The 27891-nt window shown below is 33.6% G+C and overlaps 3 protein-coding genes and 1 pseudogene across 10 annotated transcripts; 2 read left to right on the top strand and 2 right to left on the bottom strand.

Annotated features, from left to right (window-relative positions):
• Nucleotides 1-409: 409 nt before the first annotated feature.
• LOC137821544 (glycosyltransferase BC10) lies at nucleotides 410-8203 on the bottom strand. Of its 3 annotated transcripts, none has more exons than XM_068626185.2 (11): nucleotides 7868-8203; nucleotides 6256-6769; nucleotides 5281-5379; nucleotides 4424-4524; nucleotides 4243-4314; nucleotides 4024-4114; nucleotides 3474-3554; nucleotides 1698-1757; nucleotides 1502-1624; nucleotides 1010-1048; nucleotides 410-917 (listed from the first exon to the last, which is right to left on the bottom strand). In XM_068626185.2, the coding sequence occupies exons 2-11, from the start codon at nucleotides 6637-6639 to the stop codon at nucleotides 789-791; spliced, it is 1179 nt and encodes a 392-aa protein (XP_068482286.2). In that variant the 5' UTR covers nucleotides 6640-6769; nucleotides 7868-8203; the 3' UTR covers nucleotides 410-788. The 3 variants fall into 3 exon arrangements, with proteins under 3 accessions (XP_068482286.2, XP_068482287.2, XP_068482288.2); XM_068626186.2 differs by having other exon boundaries at nucleotides 6256-6706; nucleotides 7868-8182; XM_068626187.2 differs by having other exon boundaries at nucleotides 6256-6696; nucleotides 7868-8106.
• A 5732-nt stretch (nucleotides 8204-13935) lies between these two features.
• Nucleotides 13936-25258, top strand: LOC137820994 (Pentatricopeptide repeat (PPR) superfamily protein). Of its 6 annotated transcripts, XM_068625377.2 has the most exons (6): nucleotides 13954-17082; nucleotides 17160-17341; nucleotides 18417-18567; nucleotides 23888-24080; nucleotides 24674-24815; nucleotides 24991-25258. In XM_068625377.2, the coding sequence occupies exons 1-2, from the start codon at nucleotides 14041-14043 to the stop codon at nucleotides 17226-17228; spliced, it is 3111 nt and encodes a 1036-aa protein (XP_068481478.2). In that variant the 5' UTR covers nucleotides 13954-14040; the 3' UTR covers nucleotides 17229-17341; nucleotides 18417-18567; nucleotides 23888-24080; nucleotides 24674-24815; nucleotides 24991-25258. The 6 variants fall into 6 exon arrangements, with proteins under 6 accessions (XP_068481476.2, XP_068481478.2, XP_068481479.2 ...); XM_068625378.2 differs by lacking the exon at nucleotides 23888-24080; XM_068625373.2 differs by having other exon boundaries at nucleotides 13954-17341.
• On the top strand, nucleotides 21081-22754 carry LOC137822444 (uncharacterized; annotated as a pseudogene).
• Nucleotides 25123-27393, bottom strand: LOC137820995 (aspartic proteinase CDR1). The gene has a single exon (XM_068625379.1). The coding sequence runs from the start codon at nucleotides 27265-27267 to the stop codon at nucleotides 25927-25929; it is 1341 nt and encodes a 446-aa protein (XP_068481480.1). The 5' UTR covers nucleotides 27268-27393; the 3' UTR covers nucleotides 25123-25926.
• Nucleotides 27394-27891: the final 498 nt, after the last annotated feature.

Here is a 27891-nt window from a genome sequence, read left to right as displayed (position 1 = left end):
CTTTTAAGAAAAAATAATGTAAAAATTTAAAATGATAATAGTGAAATATTGTATGTAGTTATGCAAATAATAAACTTTTGATACCTAAAAAAAGTCACTTGAAATTAACTTAAAAAAATTGTGAATATTAATTAAAAAAATCCTTTATTATTATTATATATATTGATAGAGAGAGAGAGAGAGTAATGTGGACATGACAAATGACCCATTAATAAGATGGAAAATTAAGATATAAAGTTTCAGTTATACAAACCAGAAAGTACCATTACTGGTATATAAAACTTCTGAAGCTATATCAATAAAGTTAAAATTACAGATCTTGATGATACATTTCAAACCCCTAATTTAACAGCATAAGCCTGATGAAGAAGCTATGAAGATTGCATGAAGGAGTAAAGTAAAGCATGAATTTCTTGAATGAATGGTAACATTTGTATTTTAACTAACAATTTGCATTTGCAAAGTTTTACAAAGAAGAGCAATCACAAAATGAGTTGATATGATTCCCCCAAAATCAGAAAAGTTACACAACCCAAAATGAAAATAAGGGGCAGAGGGGAATGAATCAAGCCATTGATCCCTATCCCTAAGGGAAGCAACACTAAAATGTTAGCCTCCTACCCAACATGCATTAAGCCACTGGGAACTGTGATGCCAGTACACCTTGCACTCAGTATAAATAAAAATGTTGTAATTTACAACTGTTACCCTATGAGTGAGAGACCAAGAAGAAGGAGGTGGAAAGCAACAGCTAAATCCCACCAAAGAATGGGTCAAAAATGGCTGGCTCAAGGTGCTGAGTAATTAGAAAAAAGCTGCAACAAAGTGTCCAGTGTTCCAGGGTTGAATTTCCTAGCAAATAGATAACATGGCTTCTGAATCCCATTCCATAAGCAAGGCCAACTTTGTGCTTTTCTCTGTAGCAATTTGTGATAACTTGTTAAGTCACTCAATGCATTATTCATTCTCAATCAATCAAGGATATCAAGAAAGGTCTCAGAGAACATACCTTCTCATCACTGGAGACATGCACACTAACATCAATGGACTGCGAATATCATATGGAGTAATGAATATCCATGATCTCAGTTACAAAATATATTGAAAGAGCAGTTCAATGAGTAAAGTAGACAAGTAAATTTTTTCCCACAACACAGAAAAAGGTTGCTCAAAAAAGACATGATTGCAATACATAAAGACAATTGATGGCAGCAAGATATAGAGAAGACGATGAGACCAGACACTAAAATCAAAATATGCCAACTTTACAGAGACTACTTCCAATACCTCTGCGGCAACTTCATAAAAAAATAAAGATAAATCATATATAGTGCCAGGTGCATGTACCTAAGGATATTTTCAAAGTTTTTCTAATAAAAAATTTCATTGTTTGGATTTCAAGGAAAACATGGTACATAAGATTGGATATTCTCTTTACACCCACATCACAGGTGCCTGTTTCTGTATTGAAAAATAAATGTATCATAGCATAGCACTGTACCGTAATATTCTTCAAAAGCTCATATGTAACATCTCGAACCCTATAAGATTTTGGATGCCACTTTCTCTCAGACCAGTCAACATGAGTTGTTGACCAATTTGCAATTCCACCAGGATCAACAATCTAAAACAGAATCTCGTTAGTTAATAGTCTTAAACTCTTAGAACAGGCCAAGATTACAGATAGAAATTCTCACCTGGAAGAATGTAGGTAAGTAATGCTCATCTGCAATGCAATTTTTCCCTTCAAAACCAGGCTGCAATATCATAATATTCACGTTAATAATTGAGCATAGCCAAATTTAAAAATGATCAAATTCATACTTCGTCATACATTTGAATGGGCACGTGTATGTGTGTGTGCGTGTATATATATTTCCACAGATATTGTGTTACTTGCCACAATAAGATGCTCCGTTTCAAGTTTGAATTCCAGAACTGGTCTCTATGATTAAACATTCTGAGTAACAATAGAAGAAGCGCAAGTGGAGCATCCATTTTACTTCAAAAAATTAATAACAGTTTTATTAAGAACTGAAAACTTGAATTTTTCAAATGTATTTTTCAGCATTGTGAATTTTCTCACTATTCATAGTTACACTTGAAAGGCAGAAATGTTTTCTCCATAGAATGCAATTATTTATATTTGAAGAAAACGAAACAAACATCTCTTTCAAGGAAAGGAATATAACAGGAGGTATAAAGCTTAATTTTGTAGAGTAGATGCACGCGATTATGCAAGACTTTGGCTAAAACGAAGAATGCAAACTCAACTAATATTTATGTTCTGAAGTCTAGATGGGATTTGTTCCTGCTTCATAACAAGGTAATATCTGTGAACCATCTGGATAGAGTGAACAATTATGCATGGCCATGCTAAATGAATCAATATGGGATATTGATCTCATTTGTTTTAATCTCTTCCTTTGGTATTAAGAAAACAAATAATTGAACTATACAAGGATGACATGATCATTGCCGTGTGTTCAATTATGATATTTGGACAAGGGAATTAGGTTGCACAAAGACATATGTCATGAAAACTTTATGTCTAATCACAACACATTCTCAATATTGGGTAACAGTGATGTGTTGCTAGATATCCCTCAGTATTGCTGATGTTAATATTCAAGTGGGAGATTGTTTGTTTGTGCACTAGATATTCTATCACATAGCTTTATACTCTTTAGCAAGGATCCCATGATAGGTATTTCTCCTGCCCGGTTACTTTTGATCCAAGCTACCAAGCCTGACCGACTTAAATTCTGTTGGAAGTGTTCAACTGATAAATCAACTAGCTTTGTCTTTAATATAGGTCCAATTGTATCAGAAACCATAATATCTCTATTATCATTTTCTCTTATACCACTGATGCTTTTCCTTTTGTAAGGGGGAAAGAGCTAAGATATTAAATTACTCCTGGCATCAAGTTTTCATTTCAAATTTAGGAGAAAAATGAATGAGAGCCTAGCTTAGGATAGCTTCTAGCTTATGGAACGTTTTCAACATTAAAACCTACTATTAAAACTTTTAAGACAAGAATGCGAAGCTTGGTTAAATTAAATAGGTGTTTGTAAAGAAGTTACACGAGGGAGGGAGTTTCCTAAAGAATTAAGACGCACAAGTTGACCATAACTTTGCAGGAAGTTTTATTCTTTTCATTTCCTTGATTCATCTTATTTTCCTATTGGTGCAATTGTTTGTTGAAAAGTTTACAAACCAGCTCTAAATACCCATCGCTATGAGAAGGAACTTACGGCAGAATACATATATTGTATAAAAGAACATTTCATGTAAACCATATGCCAGAGGCACATAATCAACGATAATGTATTTTACCCTAAAAGTGAAATTCTTAAACTTGCTTGGTTCGATGACCATGCCAGTTCAAAGCAAATTAAGAAAATATTCAATAATGATAAATAAAAGAAATTGCTCAAAATTTTAATGGAAACAGTATTTAAGAACTGCACCTGACAGTAAGACTTAAATTTTGAGTAATACAGGCTGTCAGCCATAACTATAACAGCATGCTGCCGCTTCATTGAAAACCACTGCATCAGGAATCTAACAATTAGGCAGAGACATCTAAACAGATGACATAATGAATTGAGCCAGAATTTATATTGTATAAAAACAATTGTGCTCCATCACATCATGTGTGGTGATATTAAAGCACAACAGGAGGCAAATAGGACTACAGAAAAGTAAAAAGAAAAAGGGGTGATTTCAGGCAAGAACAAAGAATACTTCTGTTATTGATAATCTATTCACCACTATATTTTAAGCTAAAAAAGACTGGACTACGGCCGTATCTTGTAATTGATGCTTTAGTAAAGCCTATTGACATAAATCATGGCCACCTCCTTTATCCAATTGATATTCTTTGAAAAGGGCAATTGCAAAATTAAGTAGCCCAAATACTAAGTTCAAATTTCACATTCCATGTATTCTAGTAAGCAAACAAAGTTTCTATTTGAAATAAAGAATTTCCTGCAAGCAGCCTATTTTGGGGTAATATACCTGTGCACCCTTTCTAAAGTTCTTTATCTCAACTTCGGGTAACATGCGTTGCGAATACCTGCCATTGCCATGAGGACCAGGATCCTTAAAGCTAAGAAGAAAAAGAAAAGGGTGGATCAGTTGAGGACACCAAATTGGTGGTAGAAAACAGAAATTAGAAGAACAACCCACACTACAGATGAACACACGGTAGTATACTCTATGTAAAGCATGACATACCAATCAACAAAGCTGACGTTTGTGTACATCAGATAATCAAAAATATAATCAAAAGTATACAATGGCACACAGCTGCAAAACCAGTACAAAAGGATTAGAAACTAAAATAAATATATATACATAACGTAAGTTACCTGGAAATAAGAACAGAATTAAAAGCAATATCATGATACATATTTACCTATCAGAAAGTAAAACAAATTGCTGGTTATCGGGATCTTGTAAAGCATTTGCCAGTAGTCGCCGTTCTGCATTAACCATAGATATTTTACCCCACACCACCTGCAATAAAGTAACCAACTATTAACATAGCGCTAACTACAAAACAAGATTATCATAAACAACTGATAATTACACTAGCTACCATAACAGCTACTTTTAGAACAGATAGTCTAACTTCAAATTGAATTCATAACTTATTATAAACAAAATTCCAACTAATAATGATATGTTGCTAAGGCATTCTCAAAAATAGTAAAGTCACAGAAGTAAAACTAGACTGAACTTCCTAGCTTATATATAATGTTATCCTAGACTTGTAACATTATTCATATAAGTAAACACATGCACACTATAATCTCTTAAGAGGAAGTAAAGTGTGAAATTGGGGGCTTATGTTACCAATGCAAGATATTGCCATTTCAGACAGCCAGATTGACAGAGTCAGCACTACATTCCTATGCACGATGTCTATTAAATAGTTACAGCATCAGTTAATCTCTAGCGTTGATAATAGGTCCAAAGGAGATGGTTTCATATATTTGGGTACTCTAAAGTAGGAGATTTGTTTTGATCACTACATTAACAAAAGCCGACTCATGTAAAGAACTTAAAAGGAAACTGAAGAAGAAAAACAAGAGGTAACAACATTAAACAACGATTTAAATTAAATACATAAACATGAGCAAAACAATTGATAGGTGATAGGAAACAGAATAATCATGATGAGACCTGTTACACACATGGTCACTATGTATATCCTGATTAATAAAATAACAGATGATAGTAAACAGAACAATTGTGACACTGGTTACGCACCTGATCACTTCGTACATCCCGATTAACAAAATAACGGCTCACGTGAATTGGTTTAGTCTTAGATGCATGCACATATACTGAGAATTTCCCTTCATGTCCCTACCAAAAATGAGAGAGAAAAGCATTATTCCAGGTTAAGCACACACTGAATTAGCATGGTTCAGAAGCAAAGACAATTAACCAACAGATTTACAACTACAAACTGTAACTGTCCATTCTCCCATATGCATGTATCAAGAATTTATGAATCAAACATATTTTACATCTCGTGGCGTACATTTATTATATATTAATAGGTTAAGTTCCAAACACTTAACCTAACTGTAAACCCATTATTCATTGCATTCTGTTAGGACCCGAAAGACCATTGACAAATTTCATGCAAAGCACTTGTTCAGTATTCAGATAAGTGTACAATAAACAACTACCCTAGTTTGTCATTCCAGTTTAGTCTCACCATCCCAACAGTAGGAATAAATTTTCCAAATTCTATCAATTCCCGACATCCTGATGTTTCTCCCTCATCCTAGCACTTTTAAAACAAGAATGATAAAACCCAAAAGTGTTTCACAACCAATGGAATCACTAGTGTCATTGGAGAGAACAGCAGGTTATTTCTCTAACTCGTCAAAGTAAAGATGAAACTAAACATTGACTATACTATTACAGACTGCTATATTCCCAAGGATCATATGTTTTAGAAGAATCACAAATGTTTTAAAAAGTAAGTATTAAATATATTTTAGAAAGGAAAACACATTAGTTGATTTAGTAAGAGAGAAATAAGAGCTTGCACATCCTAACTCTTGTACAAGCTAGCCATCTGTCCTTGTCTTGTCCTGGCTAAAACAATTGCTATGCTTGACTTGCTCACATATTTGTTTGTAAAAGAGATTATTTTAAGACATGTGTACATGAACTAAAACAATGCATCAAAAAATAATCAGTTACAGATAACACGTAACAATTCCTTACTTGGAAAAATTTATCCCACAATCTTTCAAATGGTAGAGAACCAGGTGACAAAAACATGAAGGCAATTTTTGGATTCTTTGAAAGAACTGTAGGTGTTTTCAAAATATCCCTAACAACAGCATGCGATGCAATCTCTTCATCTGTGTACTGCCTTGCGGGAGCTGGTGGAAGCCAATCAGAAATTGACCGGCAACTTCCAGAAGAAAAGATGTAACAAGCAGAACTGCTTTTTGGTGGGTAGATATAAGCACATATTAGAAACACGCACACGAATAAAACCAAGACAATAATCCACATTGGCTTCTTCATAGGAGGACGATGACGAGACCCAGGAAAGATCTGCAAATCGCCCATGCCTAGGCGCAAATCTTTTGCTGTCTTCATCTAGCACTTGAATCACAATTTTCACCACTTCCAACCAATTTCCTTTTCATTCATATTCTGCACCACTCTAAAATAATAAATCAAGATCAATGGCCAAAAAGAAATCTTCAACAGGTTGATGCAGAAAAATCTGAAATAAAAACACAAAACAAAGATACATTAGCAAACAACTCGGCCATTTAAATCCACTAAGGTTCAGAAACCAGCATCTGGACCCAAAATAATATGCACAGTGCATGCTAAGGTTCGCCACAAAATTAACTACAATAGCTCAAAATGTGATCAAAGGCTAACTTTTGATACATTTTTCAACCCCCATAATAACTTACTGTCCAATGAAAATAACTCGGTCAAAAATTCCAAACTTTAAGATAGGGATGCCGAAATCAAAATATCTTAATATATGTTAAAGATTAAACAATCCTAATCAACAAATTGTGAGGAAGAGGGAGGAACTAATATGTGTAAGATTGAACCCAAAGTCAAAAGAAATTTTCTTAAGGCAATTTATAAATGAAAAAAGAAAATATTTACACAACATAACATATCCCACACACTCCAATCTGATCCCACAAAGTCCCAGTTCCTCAATCATTAGAGAGATTACGTAAATATACAACAAAACCCATGATCAGGTGGGAAAGGGATGTAACTCTAAAAATCTAAAATCATAAAACAAATCTATTTCCATTGCACCACACCTTGCTAGTACAACCAAACACGATAATAACATTAAGGAATCAGAAAAAAGGAATGTCCCAGAGAGAAAAAAAAAAAAACACACGAGCGTGAAAAGTATGAGCATTTATTACATCTCATAAATTAACACAACTGATCAATTCAACGTTTTTTTCATTTCCAATTCAAAGGGGGCACTTCTACAAGTAACACACAAGTATCCACCCATACCAACACCACGTGAAAATTCAAACACAAAAACTCATCGAAGAAAAAAAAAACTTCCACGTTGAAATTAAATTATCTTGCAAAAACACTACACGATTTCGTTGGTTAATTTACCAGAAAAACACCAAACAGCCTTAGAGATTGAAATTGAATTATCTAGAAAAACACTACACAATCTCATTAATTAATTCACCCAAAAAAAAGCATCCCCTTCCCTCCTTCACTGTTTTCAAATCTTCCGCACCCAACACCCCAAACGTTTCAAAACAAAAACTTTCTCTCTCACACACGCAGTGAGAATTGAAAAACGGAGTGTTGATACCTGCGACTTGAAGAATGCAAAAAATTCTCATCATTTGTGAAAGGAAAGATCTCAGAGGGAAATGGGCGTTGAAAGATCTATGGTAATAGGGGAGGAGAATCGCAAGGAAGCATGCACGATCACAAAACACATACGCGAGAAGAGTAAGAGAGAGAGATAGAGTATGTGTGTGCCTCTATTTCTTTGTGATGGCTTCTCCAAAACGCAAATCGTTTCGCTTTTCTTTGTTTCTGTGTTGTGCTTTTTGCTTTCTCTCTCTAAAAAACCAAAAGGGTCCCTGTTTCTTCACTGTAGCAGTTGCACACATGAAGACACAAAAAAAACAATCAATGTCTTGGTTGGTTATAATGATTTAGAAATAAAAGTATTAGATAATGAATAATAATAATAATAATAATAATAATTTCTACATGAAATCAGAAATTATTAAAAATTATTAATGTGAATCATCCATTTTAGGTATTTTAGATATTATTTAGTTTAAAGTTGTGATGAATTAGGAGAGAAAATATATTTAATTTATCATCATCTCAATTCTTAAACGATGTAATATTATGATATATTATCTTTAAAATAATATAATAATTATAATTATAATATATTTTTAATTATTGGTGTAAAATTCATGGATGTATTTGCAATTAAATGACAAACTAGGTCATGCATTCTAATAAATATGCAAATTAATTAAAAAGTAGGTAAAAAAACAAGAATATAAATCATAAACAAATATCTTGAACTTTGAAAATTATAATAAAACAAAATAAGCATCTTTGAAAAAAATAAGAAATGAAGGAAATATTTATTTTGATGAGAGAAACTCTATATATTTGTGTAAAACAAATTAAAAAAAAATGAGGTAGCATTGGTGTGTGTTGCAATGGACCAATGAGAAAGTGTAAGTGTGAGACCAACTTAGGGTTGACTAGGACTCATAAGGTCCTTCATCAAGAATAATGTCCTTTTTCCCATTATAGTGTTTGTTGACAAAGAAATTTGGCATTTTTGTCATCACCCTCTTGTCACATTTGCAGCTTTTGGAGATGGATTGCACTTTTTGCTGCTTTATTCATTGTTCATTGCAAAAACCAAAGTTGGGCAAAGAAAAAATAAATAAAAACCCAATCTTTATTTATATATATATAGAGAGAGAGAGGTTCCAAAATGTAGAAAAATATCAATTACAATTTAAGGGTTAGATTGAAAAGAATATATTTATGAAGTTATTAATTGTGTAATGTTTAGTAGTAAAAGTTACACCATGCATACTAGTTACATAAGTGTAAATCATTTAACATGTTTTAATTATTAACTCATATTTTTAAAAACTCATTTTTAGGTTAAAAGTTCTTTTTATATAAATTATATATACACAAATTTACATAATTTGATATCTCATATATATATATATATATATATATATATATATATATATATATATATATATTTTAAAATTAATGGAATATATACTTTTTAAAATATAAATAATTTAATCACTTATTAAATTTAATATGAATTAGTGTAATAATATAAAATTATAATTTTGAGAGTGATAATAATAAATTAATTTTATTATATGAAGTTATTTACGTTGTAGTCTTAGTTAAAATTTACATCAAGTTATATTTATGTTTATGAAAAAGGAGAATTATTTTTAAACTCAACTCCTTTATATATGGTTAGAATTAAAGACTAAGTTTAAGAGAAGATAAATTAAATTATAAAAAAAAATCAAAAACTTTTATAATTAAATATTTAGTTGTTGTTCTTTTAATGCGTTAAAACTATAAGATAAGAAGAACAAAAGAAAGATTTGGAAAAATAAAAGAGTGGAGGAATAAGAAAGACTCAAAATTTATATTGATTTACTCTTTTTTTAAAACTACATCCATTTATTTGAAGTTCACACTATAATCAAACATTTATAACTTTTTTTTTTTCTCAATGCAAACCCTCTATCAGTATTTAAAATGATTTGAAACTCATATTTAAAAAAATTGTGTCGAATGAGATGAAGATTAGAGAATTACATAAAATATATCTTGTTAGATTTAATATTAAAACTACTTTTTAATTTGTAGATTTCACTTAATAATGAAATATTGGATTAAATCGCACTTTTAATATGTTAAAATATTTATAACATTGTTTTGAAATCACAAGAAAGTTTTACCTATTAAAAACTCATTTTAACATATTGAAATAAACCTTCATAATAATTCAAGATTTTTAAATAACGTTAACAATTGATATGATAAAGTAATTTATTAAAATATTCATTACAGTTATTTCAGACTTTAAATAATAACATTTTAATGGATTAATATATTTTTTAATCAATTAAAGTTATATTGTCAAAGATAAGTTTTAAACAGTTTTTTGAAAACAACATTCTTTACCATAATAAAGATCAAACAACTCTAGAGAGGAAAACTTACATACATATCAAGATATAAACACACACTGAGATACATTTAAGTCTTCAATCTTCTTTTTAAATGCTTTGAGAGTTGAATTCATCAAATACAGTGATGAGAATCAAAAAGGATGTTATCAATAGAAGAAATGGACAAGGGTCAAGCCCAAAGTCCAAGAAGGCCCAAGCCCAAGAAGCCCAAGTCCAAACCATGAGGGGCAAGGCCAGACATTAAATAAAATAGCATCATTTGAATGACTCTTGTAGGAGGTGTGGATATTAAATAAATAGGTGTGAATGTATTAGAGAGAGTCACATTGTTCATGTGACTTAGTAGGGGGTGTAGGTGTAGTTTTTAGGAGGTGTCATAGTAGAAAAAGGTCACACCTCCCATGTGACTTGTTTTTTATGGGAATTTCAAATGAGTTTCATTTGAATTTTCCCACCTATTTTTCAGCACCTCTTAGGCTATAAATAAGGTGCTTGCCTTTGTAAAATTCAGAATTGGAAATTAGAAGTAGAGAAACTATACTCAAGTTTAGAGAGAAATTGTGAGTCTTGTTGTCTTCTTCTTCCTTTGCCTTATCTTGTGTGCCAATGGTGAGCTTCAAGTGGCGGCAACCTTTCACTTATCTTGGAACAAGACTCCAAGTGGCGTGAATGCAATTCCAAATTCTCAAATCCAGCAAGCTTCATTCAATAAGTGTTCATTCTTTCATCTCTTGCAATTTCAATCGGTAGTTTCCAATGTTTTAGTGTTCTTCATCCTTTTCACCGTTTGAATTTGTGTTTCTTAGCTTATTCTTCAATTTCTGTTCAATTCTTGGTGTTTCTGTTTTCAATTACGTCTTGTATCTTGTTTTAAGGTTGTGTACAAGGAAATAGCACTCATAATGAGTTTGGATCATCATTTTGGAAGGCTTGGTCTCCATTGATGACTCCTTAAGCTTCTTTGCAACCATTCTGTTTTCAGCTTGTTGTTTTTGTGGTTCTGATTTCGTTTTCCTTTATTCAAGCACTCTTTGATCCTTTAATTGTTGTTATCCTTTTCCTATAATGTTGTTTTTAAGAGTTCTAAAGTGTCTATGTTCAATGCAAGTCATATCATACAGTTTATCACACTTGGCACCACTCCAAAAAAATCTCCATATTTGAAAACAATTGAGTTTGTGTGTATGGATTTGTATTGATACAAAGAACCTATACCAAGGCAGAATAAAGAAAATTACAAGAAAACAACACACCATCATAATGGTAAATAGCACAACTGGTATAGTAGCAATGAATAACATCACACAATTAATATCATTTTCTCACAGTTTGATGTCTTCAAAAAACGGTAGAAACAAAAACAACATAAACAAACCATTGTTTCAAACACATTCAAAAGTTCAAACTAAGAAATAATAAAATAAAAATGAAAAAATGTAGCATGAAAAACCTAGTATTCCCTTACAAAATTAAGTTCATCAAGTTATTCTTGAACTTCGATAATCCAAATATTGAAAGAATGCAACACACAACTCATAGTGTTCCTTCTGTCTAGTTTTCCATATTGTCCATTCTTATCAAGAGCAACTTCTCAAATGGAGATAGGGGAATACCATGATCAACACGAGGAACATAAGGTAAGATATCAATAACTCTTGTTTCAACCTCTTGAGTGTTACTTTGACCAACTTCATCATAAGCATTTGCTTCAGGTATTGTGAAACCTTCATCATCTTCTTTGCTTGCCAAGTGATCATCAACCTTAATGAATCTCATCTTATGAAAAGTGACATTGTTGATGCCATTTATTCATTTGATCACCTCAAATGGCTCTCCATCAAGATCCACACCAAATATTTTAGAAATTTTAAAATAAGAACAACATAGGGAAATATATAATTTGTCAAGTGTTTAGATTTCAGGATATGATCTTGATAACATAAATCCAGTTTACCTTGATCATGTTCTGAATGTCGTACATTAAAATAAAATATTCTTCATTTAGCATAACATGATTGTTTGCTCCCCTAGGTATAATCTGCTATGCCATAATGAAAGCAAATAACATTTCCTCTAGTTTGAGTCCTTTTGCATGGAAGTCCTTGATAGAGACAGGAAGATTCCACAAACAACTTTTAAAGTACTAAACCTTCTTGAAGTTTTCAACAGTTTCGGTGTTTCCCTTGCTAACTTAAACACCCTCATATTTCAGACTAGAAAAAACTTTCAAAATTTCAAGAGTGATCTTAATGTCTATGCCTTTAACTTGATATCTCATAGTAAAACCTTCAAAGTTCGAGTTTGTGAAAAATACTCTAGCCAAATCAAGATATATTCGACCTATCATTCCATAAATGTTTGTAACTTTTGGAGTTGCAATAGTTTCCTCATATCTCTAAGTTTTTCTTCCTTTAACCATGAGAACTTGAAAATCTTTAGATACCTTAACGTGTTTCCCGCTCATCTCTTAAAAAAACATACCTATTTTCTCCTTGATGTGATAAAAGTTTAAAGGTTACCAACTCTTGCTCTTTGAAAAGGTAAAAATGTTGGTGTTGAAGGTTCATTAGCCATTAAAGATTTTTTTCACTGACATGTTCAAACTTAATTCTTTTTCTTAGCTCAAGTAGTTGAAGTGGACATCTTGATGAACCAACTTTGCTAGGAAAGAAACATATACATAGAATGCAATGCACTTATGCAATTTTTATGTTATCAAATTTTTATTTTGAATTAATGTTTTTTAGGCAGTTAAGTGTGAGAATAATAGAGGTTTTGTAACTGACTTATGGTTTTGGAATTAAAACAAGAATGTACAGATTTAATTTCAATAGTTTTTCATCACAGTGTGAAATATAGTTTTTAATTTGTTAAAAGATATTTCCACATCACATAATTCAGGGGAACGATGATGCAGTAAAGGGGCACTTTTGTCCTTTAATCACCCAATAGGGTGCACATGAAAACTATGGGGTGAAGAAAGAAACCACCAGATATTTGTGGCAGTTTCTTCCTGCACCCCTACATTTTTCTTGCTGCACCCCACAATTTTGTAAATTTCGAAACTGACCCCACAATTTCGGGATCTGGGAGTGTGCTATGGATTCATCAATCCGGAAGTGAATCATGTTGCATTTTGGATAAGGGGATGTTCCGGAAGCAAAGTTTGCATAAATTATTGATTTCCGGATTGTTGAATCCGGAAGCCTAATTTCTATTATGGATTGGTGGATCCGAAATGATTTTTTTCAATTATGAATTTCTGAATCCGGAATGCATATTTTGAATTACAGATTGGTGGATCCAGAATGATTTTCTCAATTATGAATGTTTTGCATTTTTTTATTTTAGATTAACAATATCATTCATGTACTACCAGAAACATCAATCCAAGAGATTACTGGATGTGCCAATCCAAAAATTTACCGGAAGTGCCAATCCGAAAATTTATCGGATTTCATAATCCGGAATACAAAAAAAATAAATGTACAGTTTATATAGGGATAGTTTTGTCTTTGCGCAACTTTGTGGGGGTGCAGGAAGAAAAATGTAGGGGTGCAGGAAGAAACTGCCTATTTGTATTCAGTGATCGGTAAGGCCCAATTGAAGTGGGAGAGAGCACCTCTGATCATGTAACTCTCTCTGCTCCAACTCAGTCTCAAAACTGAACAGAATCTAACCAAAGGAAGTGACATTTCAATTTTCATCCAATGTTGGAACAAGAACAACGTTGTTTTTGAAATCCAAGCATTGTCTTTTCCTTTCTATGTTGTTCCACCCACCACCCTTGTCCCTCCAAACCTTGCTCAAGCGTGGCTTCACCCCCACTCCCAAACCCATCAACCGTTTCCTCCTTTTCCTCTTCCACCTCCAAAAGTTCAACCTAATAAGCCACTTCTTTTCTCAGCTGCAAACCAACAACGCCCCCACCAATCCCCGAACCCTCTCCCTCCTCGCATGGGCACTCCTCAAATCCCACAAATTCGAACAAGCAGAACAATTCATGCACACCCACTTGAAAATCACTCACCCCTTCATGTGGGATACCCTCATCCAAGGCCTCTGTACCCAACGCCTCGACCCTGAGAAAGCTCTCTCCGTTTTGCAGCGTTCTGTGAGGGACCGTGCCGTGGTACCTTCTTCTTTCACCTTTTGTTTGATGGTTCATGAATTGAGCTCAAAGGGGCTCATGGGTATGGCCGTTGAGGTGCTGGAGTTGATGGCTGAGGATGGAGTTAGGTGCCCTTTTGATGATTTTGTGTGTAGTTCCGTGATTTCTGGGTTTTGTAGGGTTGGAAAACCGGAAATTGGGGTGGATTTTTTTAAGAGTGTCACTGATTGTGGGGGGTTGAGGCCCAATGTGGTGACTTGCACGGCTCTTGTGGGGGCTCTTTGTAAGATGGGGAGGATTGGAGAAGTATGTGGTTTGGTGCAGTGGATGGAGAAGGAAGGGTTGGGATTGGATGTTGTTTTGTACAGTGCTTGGGCTTGTGGGTATGTTGAGGAAAGGGTTTTAGTTGAGGTTTTAAGGAGGATGAGGGAAATGGAGGAGAAGGGTATAGGTCATGATTGTGTGAGTTATACTGTGCTTGTAGATGGGTTCTCCAAGCTAGGTGACGTGGAGAAGTCGTTTACTTTCCTGGCCAAGATGATAAAAGAAGGACATAGACCTAATAAAGTCACATACAGTGCAATCATGTCTGCTTATTGTAAGAAGGGTAAGGTGGAGGAAGCGTTTTCTGTTTTTGAGGGCATGAAAGAACTGGGAATTGAAATGGATGAATATGTGTTTGTGATTTTGATTGATGGGTTTGGAAGGAGAGGGGATTTCAATAAGGTGTTTAGTCTGTTTGATGAAATGGAGAGGAGCGGGATCAGTCCTAGTGTTGTTGCATACAATGTTGTTATGAATGGTTTATCCAAGCATGGGAGGACATTAGAGGCGGATGAGTTGTCGAAAAATGTTGCTGCAGATGTGATTACATACAGCACACTTTTGCATGGGTATACTGCAGAAGAAAACATTCCCGGGATTTTGCAGACAAGGAAGCGAATAGAAGAAGCTGGGATTGCTATGGATGTTGTGATGTGTAATGTACTGATCAAAGCCCTGTTTATGATGGGGGCTTTTGAAGATGTTTATGCACTTTACAAAGGAATGTCTGAAATGGATCTGGTTCCAAATTCAGTGACTTACTGCACAATGATTGATGGGTATTGCAAGGTAGGTAGAATTAACGAGGCACTTGAGGTATTTGATGAATTTAGAAAGACTTCAATCCTGTCATCCGCGTGCTACAATAGTATTATTAATGGCCTCTGCAAGAATGGTATGGCAGAATTGGCCATCGATGCATTACTTGAACTCAATCACTCAGGTCTCGAGTTGAATATACCTACATTTAGGATGTTAATGAAGACAATTTTTGCAGAAAACAGTACAAAAGAGGCTTTAGATTTAGTTTACAGAATGGATGGTTTGGGACCAGACATATATAATGCAGTATGTAATGATTCCATCTTTTTATTATGTCAAAGAGGGTTACTTGATGATGCAAATCATATGTGCATGATGCTGAAAAAGAGAGGCCAACCTGTCACGGGCAAGTCTTATTATTCAATTTTGAGAGGGTATCTTAGTAATGGGAACAGGGAGAAAATTATGCCCCTTTTGAACAGCTTCCTGAAAGAATATGGTCTAGTTGAACCAATGGTACAAAGTATACTTGCATGCTACCTCTGTCTGAAAGATGTCAACAGTGCCCTTCAATATCTTGGAAAAACGGTGGATTACTCTTTAGCTGACATTTTTCCTGCTTCTATTCTCAAGATTCTCTTAAAGGAGGGTAGATCTTTAGATGCGTATAAGCTTGTTACAGAGACTCAAGATAATTTACCAGTCACATATGTTGATTATGCAATTGTTATTGACGGCTTGTGCAAGGGAGGATATCTCAATAAAGCATTGGATCTCTGTGCCTTTGTTGAAAGGAAGGGGATGAAATTGAACATAGTCATATATAATTCAATCATAAATGGATTGTGCCACGAGGGATGTCTTATTGAGGCATTTCGGCTGTTGGATTCGATAGAGAAACTTAATTTGGTACCCTCTGAAATAACTTACGCTACAGTAGTTTATGCTCTATGTAGAGAGGGATTTTTGCTAGATGCAGAGCATATTTTCAGGAAAATGGTCCTCAAGGGCTTTCAGCCTAAAGTACAAGTTTACAATTCATTACTTGATGGCATTTCTAAGTTTGGACAATTGGAAAAGGCATTTGAGCTTCTTAATGATATGGAGACAAAATATATTGAGCCTGACAGTTTGACTATAAGTGCTGCAATTAATTGCTATTGCCAAAAGGGTGACATGCAAGGAGCCCTTGAATTCTATTATAAGTTCAAGAGGAAAGATGTATCACCTGATTTTTTTGGGTTCTTATATTTGATAAGAGGTCTTTGTACCAAGGGAAGGATGGAAGAAGCCAGGAGTGTCTTGAGAGAAATGCTCCAATCCAAGAATGTGGCAGAGTTGATGAACATAGTCAACAAGGAGGTTGATACTGAGTCAATAAGTGATTTCCTTGCCACTTTGTGTGAGCAAGGAAGGGTTCAAGAAGCTGTTACAGTTCTCAATGAAATTGCCTGTATACTTATTCCTGTTCAAAGGTTGTCCACTTATAATCAAGGATTCCATAAACGAGAAAAGATTTATGAATACAAGGATCTTGGTTCAAAATGCTCAAGCATTCTACCTTCCTCTTGCAAAAGTGGTTCGAATCTTGGATCTTGTGATGACAAAGATGTAAGTAATCTTACAACAAATAATGGTGATTGTATGACAAGATCCCAGATGCATGGTTTTGACTTCTATTATTCTAGAATTGCTGCACTTTGTGCCAAAGGGGAACTTCAGAAAGCAAATCAATCAGCGAAAGAAATGCTTTCTGATTTGACAGAGTCCATGAACTGAACATGTGGGAAAAAAAAAGGAGGATTCTTTTAGTGTTTGGACTACTCCCTGTGTGCTGCTGGCAAAGAGAGCACACGGATGAGACCTGCAGGTACATAATTTTTTCATTATAATTAAGCTTCTAAATAATGGTTTACCATTCCTTTGGTACTTGACACAATTTATTTAAACTTACCTGAAAGATTAATGTCACCTTTTAAATTATGGAAATCATAACTTCTTTGTTAGACAATTTTGGCATGGCATCTATGTTCTTTACAATTTCCATTGTCGTATCAGGTTTATTGTCTTCTGCATTACTACATTTATTGCGTGTAATTGCTAGTGTCTATTGGTTTGTGTGCTTTTAAGTTTTACCCTTTGTCTTTCAATTTTATTTGGTCAATCTGGTTGTGATTCGGCTGTTCCCCGTCCCCAATGCTTGGAGATATTCTGATTATTAATCCTATTGTCCAAAGACTTGGACCTGTGCTAATCCTGGATCTAATTTTATTACTAAATAAATAGGGGTATCAGTTTATGGTATTGCAATACAATACATGCTTTCGCTGCCAGAAGGTGTCTTTCACTCTTTTCCTCCTTTCCTAGCCCTCAGCCTTAAAGCATACCATCAACCTTGATCTGTGTGTCCATGCTTCTGGTAAATCAGTTCATGGAAGTCAATGAATATGGCACCCTTTCTGTTTTCCCTTAAAGGGTTAAACCTTTCTATAAATGCATAATAGTAATGTATGTGTGATTATAAAAATGAGAAATTTCTGTCATGTTCTATGATCTGGATGAGGTTTTTAGATAACCCAAGGCAATTTCCAGTTAGGATCAGACCGGCAGTGGTCTCTTTCTCTTTTACTTTTCCTTGCAATGATATAGACGAATAAGTTTTCCCGTTTCCATTGTAGTAATAACCAGACAGGCAGGGAAGTGATTTTGTAGCCCTCTGTCTGTCTTTCTGCTCTAATCACCAATCTGAAAAGGATAAATGTCTAAAAGGGACGGGAAACAATATCAGCCTAAAATATATTGCAGAAATAATCATAATTTTTTATTTATATAACCTTATGATAAACTTTAGTATGAAGCACGAGGCACTGAAAGCTCATTCAGGGTATTATTGATATTGACATGTCCATTTTATTTCTGATAATCTGTTTCATGCTGAGTCACAGGACTGAATCAGTGCTGGATCCTGTATGAAAAGGCAGTTATATAATATGGTTGATGAAACTACTGTCTGTCCTTGTTCCCGTTTGGCACTTTCACCTATGAAGTGACTACTAAGGAACCTGTTGGACTCAACACTGAGCCACTATAGAAATGGTAATATACATACACCTTTCTCATCTAATTTGGATTTGTTGCTTAAATTATAGTTCTTTCCAGTAAAGGGATTTAGCTACAACAATGATTCTGTTAAAGCACATCTTGTTGAAGATAAAATTAAACCTTTATTTTTTTAATTCCTTTTTAATTGGTTTCCCCTACAACAACTATTCAATGTTTTTATTTTATTTTTACATTTTTTTCACTTTATTAAACTGTATATACTTACACTGGATAGGTGAAGAAATTAGTTTCATACTCTATTTGTTTTCTGTTTTCAATTATTTGTGGTTTTCATTGATTGCTGAGATATGCTGGCTAATATAGTGCTTGTATTGTATACCAAAATAAATAACAAGAAGTATTTTTTCTTAGGCTCAAAATGAACAGACTGAAACACTTTTCTTTAATTTGTGTGAATTTTTAGTGCCTTTTTGTGAGTGTGTCATGTCATGATTGCTTTTTCTTTCTACTGTTGTTTATTAGATACCTTTTGCTCATAAAATAAATTATATGGACTTAAGAATCATAACATCCTCATAAAATAGGCTTTATTAAACATGAAAAAAGAAATAAAATTTTATTAGTTAAGAAGAAAGGCAGACAAGGAAACCCAAATACCTGGAAAAATTAGAGAAGACACATTGTATACACACTGCTCAGACTTATTTTTTCTTTTCTCTCTTTTTTATGTATATAAATTTGAATTGGGGGAAGAAAAGCTAATCCTCATTTTGATGAGGGAAACATAAACTTTGAAGTTTTCTGATGATGCTGTTTCCAATGCCAACTGAATTGTTATTTTATTTTTCTTTTCAATTTTCATTGACTTGAATTGAATCTGAAAAGTTCTTGGCTTGGAAGAAATGAACCTTTGGCTAAGATTACATATAGTCACGTCTCAGTTTACCATGGAAAATTGTTATGCTTGAAAGTTATGTTATGAGAGTTTGAACAAATTTAGAGAAAACTGGTTTCTTTCTTATCTTTCACGATAAATAATACTGTTTATCTTTATTTTTTTTGAAGCAATATTTTGATGAACTAGACCTGTGAACTTCTTTGGAACAACTAAATTCAAAGTTTAAAAAATGAATGTGTTTTCAAGCAACACTTGAACAATGGTTGTGGATTGCATGGTAATTGAATCGAGATCCAAGTAGTGTATCGGAGAGTTGATTTTCTGAATTGTGTAGCGTTTCCTATCGTGAATCGTAAGATTCATATAACATATAATTAAATATATAAGATATGTAGAAATGCAAAGATGCAATTAATAACAAAACAACCTCATTTCATTTTGAGTGTTGTATCTACATATATATACCACACAATTTCAGCAACACAACCTCAAAAAACAGTGTGATTGCAGCGTAAGATTTCTATTACCAACCATGGCTATATGCTACTAAACAAAATTTTAGATTATAGCCATTCAAAAAATAAGTGTTGTTGTTGCTGCTACTACATAATTACCGCTGGTTGTTGCTTGTACTTGTACATACTAAACAAACCTCAAACAACAAAATATTCTATCCTAATCATTCATATTTCATCATCTTTCTCTCCAACATCTACATCACTCAAGTCATCTTCATCTATTAAAACTTCTTTTTGAATGTCTTCAATTTCTAACTCGTCTCCTACTATGGATTTTCCATTTTTATTGATTTTGGTATTTAAATTTCTAGGACCTATATTAGCAAAAGAAAAACAAATAAATTTGAATTAGTTATAGTTTGTTGAACTTTCATTTCAAGTTCTAAATAAAAATAATCACCTCTGTTCCTTTTCTTGCTTGGAGCTCCCTCTTCAACATTAAAATACTCATGTATATTTATCCAAGAGGAATCAATAGGCAAACAAAGATTTTCTTTTTCAGTGATCCATTCATCATCCAATTCAATATCTGACAAACATATGAGATCATAAGTTTCCCCCTTCTCTTCTCTACACTTTTGTCTCATCTCAAGTTGAAGATTGTACTCTACATACACAAGAGCATTTAATCTTTATTGTTCCAATCTATTTTTTCTCTTAGTATGCACTTGGTCAAAATTTTCATGGCTACCTTTTGTAACTCTTTACCTTCTCCCCATAACTCTCCCACCAAAGAATTGTCAAAACAAAAATATATTCAACTATAATGTCTTGAAACTCTTGTTCTTGCATCTAAAACCATTATTTGAAATGTCGCATATAAATCAACTAACACCTCACTATCCGGATTGAAATTTTTTTCATAATGATATCTAACACAATAAAAAATAAAGTTAATTAGAGCAAAGAATATAGTGCTACTTAGTAGGAGAAATTTAGAAGTAATTTAACTTACCTAGGATTGAGGTAATAAGCAACTGCATGGAGAGACCTATGTAGTTGTAAATTTCACCCAGTGTCAATAATTTTCCAACCTTTTTTATATCTTGTTTCTTGCTTTTGGAAATTTTCAGCAATTTTCTCTTTAGCTCTGTCCATTGCTTCATAAATATATGACATGACTGGTTTTACATCACCATCTACAAGTAAAATGTAAGTTTTGCTGTCATGGTTGTTGGGGTGGAATAGCAAGGATGAAGCATCATCTTGCTGGAACAAAGAAAGACGTTATCCCTTATTGCAGTGTTCTAGATGAGGTGAAGGCAATCTTTTTGAAGCTGCTGGAAGATGAAGGAAAAAAGAAAGAGGAGATGAACTTGGATTGTGGAGAAGTTACAAGAGAAGAAAGAATGATCTCCAGCAAATGATAATTAATGCATCTTACAAGAACAGAGAAGATGTAATAGAAATTTGCAACTGCATTTACGGTAATGCATTGTCATTTAATCTTGTAAGGAGCCCTCTTTTCATCCAGATGCTAAAGGCGGTTGGAGACTATAGGAAAGGTTTAAAACCTCCTTATCATGAGGTAAGGGTATCCTATCTAAAAAAAAGCTGTGGATAAGGTACACAAGTGTCTAGAAAAATATAAGAGTGATTGGGAGAAATGGGGATGCACATTGATGTGTGATGGTTGGATTGATGGAAAAGGAAGATCACTCACTAATTTTCTTGTTAATAGTCTAAGTGGTATTGTATTTTTGAAATCCATTGACACTAGTGATGTGATAAAGGATGGGAAAAAATGTATGAATTGTTAGACAACATAGTGGATGAAATTGGAGAGGATCATGTTGTTCAAGTAGTTACGAATGGTACTTCTAACCTTGTGGCAGCTGGAAGAATGTTAATGGAAAAAAGAACCAAATTATTTTGGTCCCGTGTCCAGCTCATTGTCTTGATCTAATTCTTGAGGATATTGGAGAGCTTCTAGTATTTTACAATACCATTGGCAATGCAAAGAAAGTTACCACTTACATAAATAGGCACACATGGGTTCTTAATTTGTATAGAAAGCATTCTAATGGAAGGGAATTAGCAAGACCAATTGTCACACGTTTTGCTACTGCTTATCTTACATTAAATTGTATTAAGCAACAAAAAAATGCTCTTAGATCAATGTTTGCTTCAGAGGAATGGGCTACTAGTTCACATGCTACTAAAAATGAGGCCAAACAAGTCATGAATGTAGTGTTAAGTGATGGAAGATTTTGGAGATCAATCACATATTGCCTTAAATGTGTAAATCCACTTGTAAAAGTGTTGAGGCTTGTAGATGGTGATGCAAAACTAGCCATGCCATATATTTATGAAGCAATGGACAAAGCTAAAGAGAAAATTGCTGAAAATTTCCAAAAACAAAAAACAAGATATAAAAAAGTTTGGAAAATTATTGACACTAGGTGGAATTTACCACTACATAGGCCTTTCTATGCAACTGCCTATTACTTCAATCTTAGGTAAGCTAAATTACTTCTAAATTTCTCCTACTAAGTGACACTATATTCTTTGCTCTCATTAACTTATTTTTTATTGGTTAGATATCACTATGAAAAAAAATTCAATCCGCATAGTGAGGTGATGGTTGGTTTATATGAGACATTTCAAAGAATGGTTTCAGATGCAAGAACAAGAGTTGCAATTGATCAACAACTTGAGAAGTTCAAGGGAGCTAAGGGGCTTTTTGGAATGAACATGACTATAGATAATAGAAATATGAAACAACCCGGTAATTAAATTACTCATTACAATTCTTATATGATTTATAAACTTTTAATTACATTACAGTTAAATATATTTTTGTTTTGACAGCTCTTTGGTGGAAGAGAAGGTAAAGAGTTACAAAAGGTAGCCATGAAAATTTTGAGCCTCACATATAGTGCAACATGATGTGAAAGAAGTTGGAGCACATTTGACCAAGTGCATACTAAGAGAAGAAATAAATTGGAACAACAAAAATTAAATGCTCTTGTGTATGTGAAGTACAATCTTCAACTTGAGATGAGATAAAAGAGTAGAGAAGGGGGAAACTTATGATCCCATATGTTTGTCAGATATTGAATCGGATGATGAATGGATCACTGAAAAAGAAAATCCTTGTTTGCCTATTGATTCCTCTTGGATGAATATACATGAGTGCTTTGATGCTGAAGAGGGAGCGCCAAGCAAGAAAAGGAACAGAGGTGATTATTTTATTTAGAACTTAAAATGAAAGTTCAACAAACTATAACTAATTCAAATTTATTTGTTTTTCTTTTGCTAATATAAGTCCTAGAAATTTAAATACCAAAATCAATAAAAATGGAAAATCCATAGTAGGAGATGAAGAAGAAATTGAAGACATTCAAGAAGAAGTTTTAATAGAAGATGACTTAAGTGTTGGAGAGGAAGATAATTAGGATAGAATATTTTTTTGTTTGAAGTTGTTTAGTATGTACAAGCAACAACCAGCAGTAATTATGTAGTAGCAACAACAACACTTATTTTTTGAATGACTATAATGTAAAATTTGTTTAGTAGCATATACCCATGGTTGGTTATAGGAATCTTATGCAACAACCATACTTTTTTTGAGGTTGTGTTGCTGAAATTGTGTGGTATATATATGTAGATACAACACTCAAAATGAATTATGAGGTTGTTTTGCTATTCTTTGTATTTCTACATATCTTATATATTCAATTATATGTTACATTTTTTAATGTTTATGAATCTTACGATTTACGAAAACGGTACACGATTCAGAAAATCAGCTCTCCGATACACTACTTGTATATCGATTCAACTACCATGGTTGGAAGACTTTCACAGTACTTCTATGTAATGTCTGACTCTCTTTTTGTTTTACTCATCTTAATAAATGAAGACAGCAGCAAAAAAAACCTCCCTTGTTTGGTCTTCCTCCACAATAAAAAAAGGTTCTTTTTGCCTTCGACAGCTGGTTTTGTTCGTCGCCGTGAGCTTCGCTGATGTCGTTCGCACCTTCAAGCTCAGTCATTACTGTTGGAGAGAAGAAGGACGTCGTAGTTGTCGTTCGCTGTCGCAACTTGGTTGCTGTTGGTCGAAGAAGAAGGACAAAGGAACTTTTTGAAATGAGCAGGGACGTTTGAAATGATGCACCTCGTTCGTGGGTAAATTAAAATTAGGGTTTTATTTATAAAAGCAATTAAAATTAGGGTTGGTGGGTTGTGTTAAGCTGACAGTCTTTTGACAAATGATTGAAACTTAAGGATGAATTATATATTTTTTACCCTTGAAATTACTTAATAAGTAGCAAAATATGGGAGAGATGCTGAAAACTGAGCATGGACTACACTGCAAAGTCCATTTTATATAGGTTCAGATTGATGACAATAAATAAAAATAATTATAGGATATGCCTATAAATGATATTCTAGTAAGATATTCTTATAATATTATAAAGATCCTACTTAATAAATCAAAATATAAAATACGAACAAGCCCTAAGAGATCATCTAAGATACAATATTCTAAGATAATATCTGAATATATGTGTTTGTGTGTGTTCACCAAAAACTGTATAGAAACATATTTTCAACAAAATAACTTTCTGTAACTGCCAAGCGCAGTAAAAGTGTTACAATGTGTGTTGAACATTACACATTACTGCTCTGAACAAAGTTTCCACCATTTTTGTAATATTTTTTCCATCTGTGGTTGGTTCTTCTACTCTTACTATATACTGTTCATGGTATACATGTAGGATGACGGCTAACACAATACTCAGAATACAGGAGCTGTCATAATGTTGTATTTCTAGAAGAAAGGTGATAAACTGCATGCTAATTTCTGCTTTAGGCTTGTATCGACCAAAGTCTTGCTCCCTTTCTTTATGGTGATTAAATGTAAGTGTTTTTCTTTCTATTCATGTTATAATAAATAAGCATATTGAGTTGGATTATTGTTCTTTGTATTTCCACCTCTCTTCCCCTCTTTCAACTGAATGATGGTTGATTTTGAAACATTAGATTTTTACCTTACTCTCTCTGGCCTTATAGATCTTGAGTTTTTTTTATTAAGGTTAAGTATTTCTCAGCTAGTTGCATGTAATTGCAAACTGGTTGTGTCTCTTGAGCCCGTGACAGAGATGGCTGGACTATGGAGAAAACTGGAGTTAGACATTGTAAAATGCTTGTCTGGAAGAATGATTTACTCATGTCACCAAAAATAGAACTCTAACATTATTGAAAGGTGTGAAAAGAGTTTTTTTTTTGTTGGTAATTGAAAATTAATATTATGTAAGAACAATTATGATGTATTCATAAATAGTTCAAATTTACTTCTGTCAGTCCAGTCACCTACCTAAACTACTTATATCATTCATTTATGGCTTAGATAAGGTTTAGAAAATAAAGAGTGCAAAATTGCATTTTAGCCTAATTCTAATTAATTTATTCTTATTTATCGATACCCTCTCCAAAAATATATTTAATTTAATTCTGATTTTATTGTGAAATAACTCTATTTTATTCTTGACAGGAAGTGTTTAATTGAAATTGGTGCAATTTAGTGATGTTATTTTTATTTATCATTCTAAAAGTATGTTTTTGACAAATATGAATTCTGAAAGAGAATAAGTAGAAAATTAAATAATAGTTAAAATTAGTTTTTGTACAAGTTAAACAAAACTATAATTTAAGAGATATTATATAAAGTAACCCTTTCTCTTCTTATTTTTCTTTCTTGGAAGTCTTTACAGAAAAATGTCTCCAATGTAGTGTGACTAATTTGTTTTTGCTTATATTTGAGCTTGGAGGATAGCTATTATCACAATACTTAGAATACAAGAGTTGTTATAATGTCTTGTATCTAAATTGAAAAGAATTAAAGCCATATATAGTATGAGAGCAAGCATTGCCATTTTCTTTACCTTGTTAGTGTACAAATAATGCTTTTGTTGTGGACTTGATCTAATTGGAGTTCAAGAGTTGTGATTTGTGAATGCATTCACAATCATCAACCACTAAGAAGTTCACAGTCAATTCTTTGGAGGTAAACATAGTTATTAACAAGGTCATATCCCACGTTGTAACTCTGTTGGGCTAACAATCCAACAACTGAAGGCTTACTTTTAATGTCGATGTTACTGGCTGGACCTATAGTCATGCAGAATATGTCATTACTGACTTGACTAAAAAAGCTTCTAGAATCCATAGCCAAATCTGCTCCATCAGCAAAATGGAATGTAACCACTGGAAACCCAGTTAGATCTTTGCTGATACTACCATAATAGCACAACATCCATGGGGAATTTTCAATTGTTGCTCCTCTAAAGGACCAACCGATGAGATTTCTAACTTCTTTGTATATTAGTTTATGCACATCATCAACTAGGTAGCTGATAGTGCTGCCAGTGTCAATGATGACTCCTCCTGTGCCATTCTCTTTCATCTCAAAAGTTCCTGGAGCTATGTCAAGCCTTTTCTCCCCTATACTTATGCCTTCCATGGTGACATAATAAAAGCCATTGTGGACTTCAAAAGGGGTGGAAAAACCTTCAAGATCTGCCCCTTCACCTAATATCAGTTGGTTGTAATTGTAATGAGGGTCATCAAGGTTGCCTATGCAGTAAGAAAACTTTTGGCCAATTTTTGTTGCCAAAGATTCTGCTGCACTGTTTAGTCCTAGTATTCCATTGTGTCCTGGATCTGAATTGTATCCAATGTTGTGGCCACATCCAAATAGTACATCAAATATCTGAGAGGTACCTTCATCAGTTGTCTCAAAGACAATAGTATCACGACCATATGTTCCTGAAGCGGTGGAGCTATCTGCATAAGAGGCACTAAATGGAATAGGGTCACATTTGCAACCCTTGAAGACACATGGTATTTTGCACTGTGGGAAAAAGGTGGAAGACTTTAAGGGGTCAAAGAGTGGACCTAAATGGTTGTCACAATTTGTGCAAGGGGAGCACATGACCCAGAAGGTGTCACTGGCAGTGTCTATAACAACTAGTTGTGGGATAGGGGGTTGGCCTATTGAGATATTGGCCAGTATGGTTCTACCTGTTAAGGAGGGAGAGGCACTAGCTTTGTGGTCATTATTAGAGACCAAAGAACCTTCTATCCTTGCTTGTATGTAGGCTAAACGTGCTGCTGAGTGTTGGATATCAAGTTCCATTCGGTCTTTGGCTGTTTCATGTGGCTTGTAGTGGGGATGGTGAATTGAGCCCGGGTGAATGAGTCTGGAGACCAGTCTTTGAGTTTTAACAGATGAAATGCTGCTAGTTGATGAGAAACATGTTGAAAAAATCATCAACAAAAGAAGAAGAAATTGTTCATATGCAAATGCCATTGAATATTGATCTTCTTTGTGTTATTGAATTTGTTGTTTTAGTTTATAGGTAGATTGTAGTTATATATTGCTTCCAAGATATTCAAGATAGTTATATATAGTGCTAAATAAACCTTTAGGCTTTACACACATATATATATTGATTGATTCACCTGGTGGAAGGTATGATTTGTATATACAAAAAATGACAAGGAATGAAAAAGTAAATTGCCCTTAAGAGGCACCAGCCACATGAAAGTTGCATGATTTTATTTTACTAGGACCATCTTTTACATTCTCTACCAAGAATCAATCTAGAAAGTGAGCACCAACTTTTGTTATGATTTGACAATCTTTATTTTGGGATAATCAACTAATAAATGTCTGTGTCATTTCTAATTGCTAGTGATTCTTTTTCTTTGTTTAGCCAAAACATTTTTTACCTTTTTAACAACGGTAACCCCAACACTTTTAACATGAAGAACCCTTCAATCCCATTGAGTTGAGTTTACATAAGCCCTGGAAATTTTCCTGCATCTTAGTACATACTTAAACATGATCATTTGCAGCTCCTCAATCCATCCTTACATTTCTACTGCACATTTTCATAATTATCAACTCTCTGCATAAACTAGACAAATAGTT

This window comes from Phaseolus vulgaris, chromosome 9, assembly GCF_051622355.1.
Source record: "Phaseolus vulgaris cultivar YP4 chromosome 9, ASM5162235v1, whole genome shotgun sequence".
In the NCBI taxonomy this organism is placed as follows: domain Eukaryota; kingdom Viridiplantae; phylum Streptophyta; class Magnoliopsida; order Fabales; family Fabaceae; genus Phaseolus; species Phaseolus vulgaris.
The sequence above is the reverse complement of the archived record's forward strand: the minus strand, read 5'-3'. Positions and strand labels throughout refer to the sequence as shown.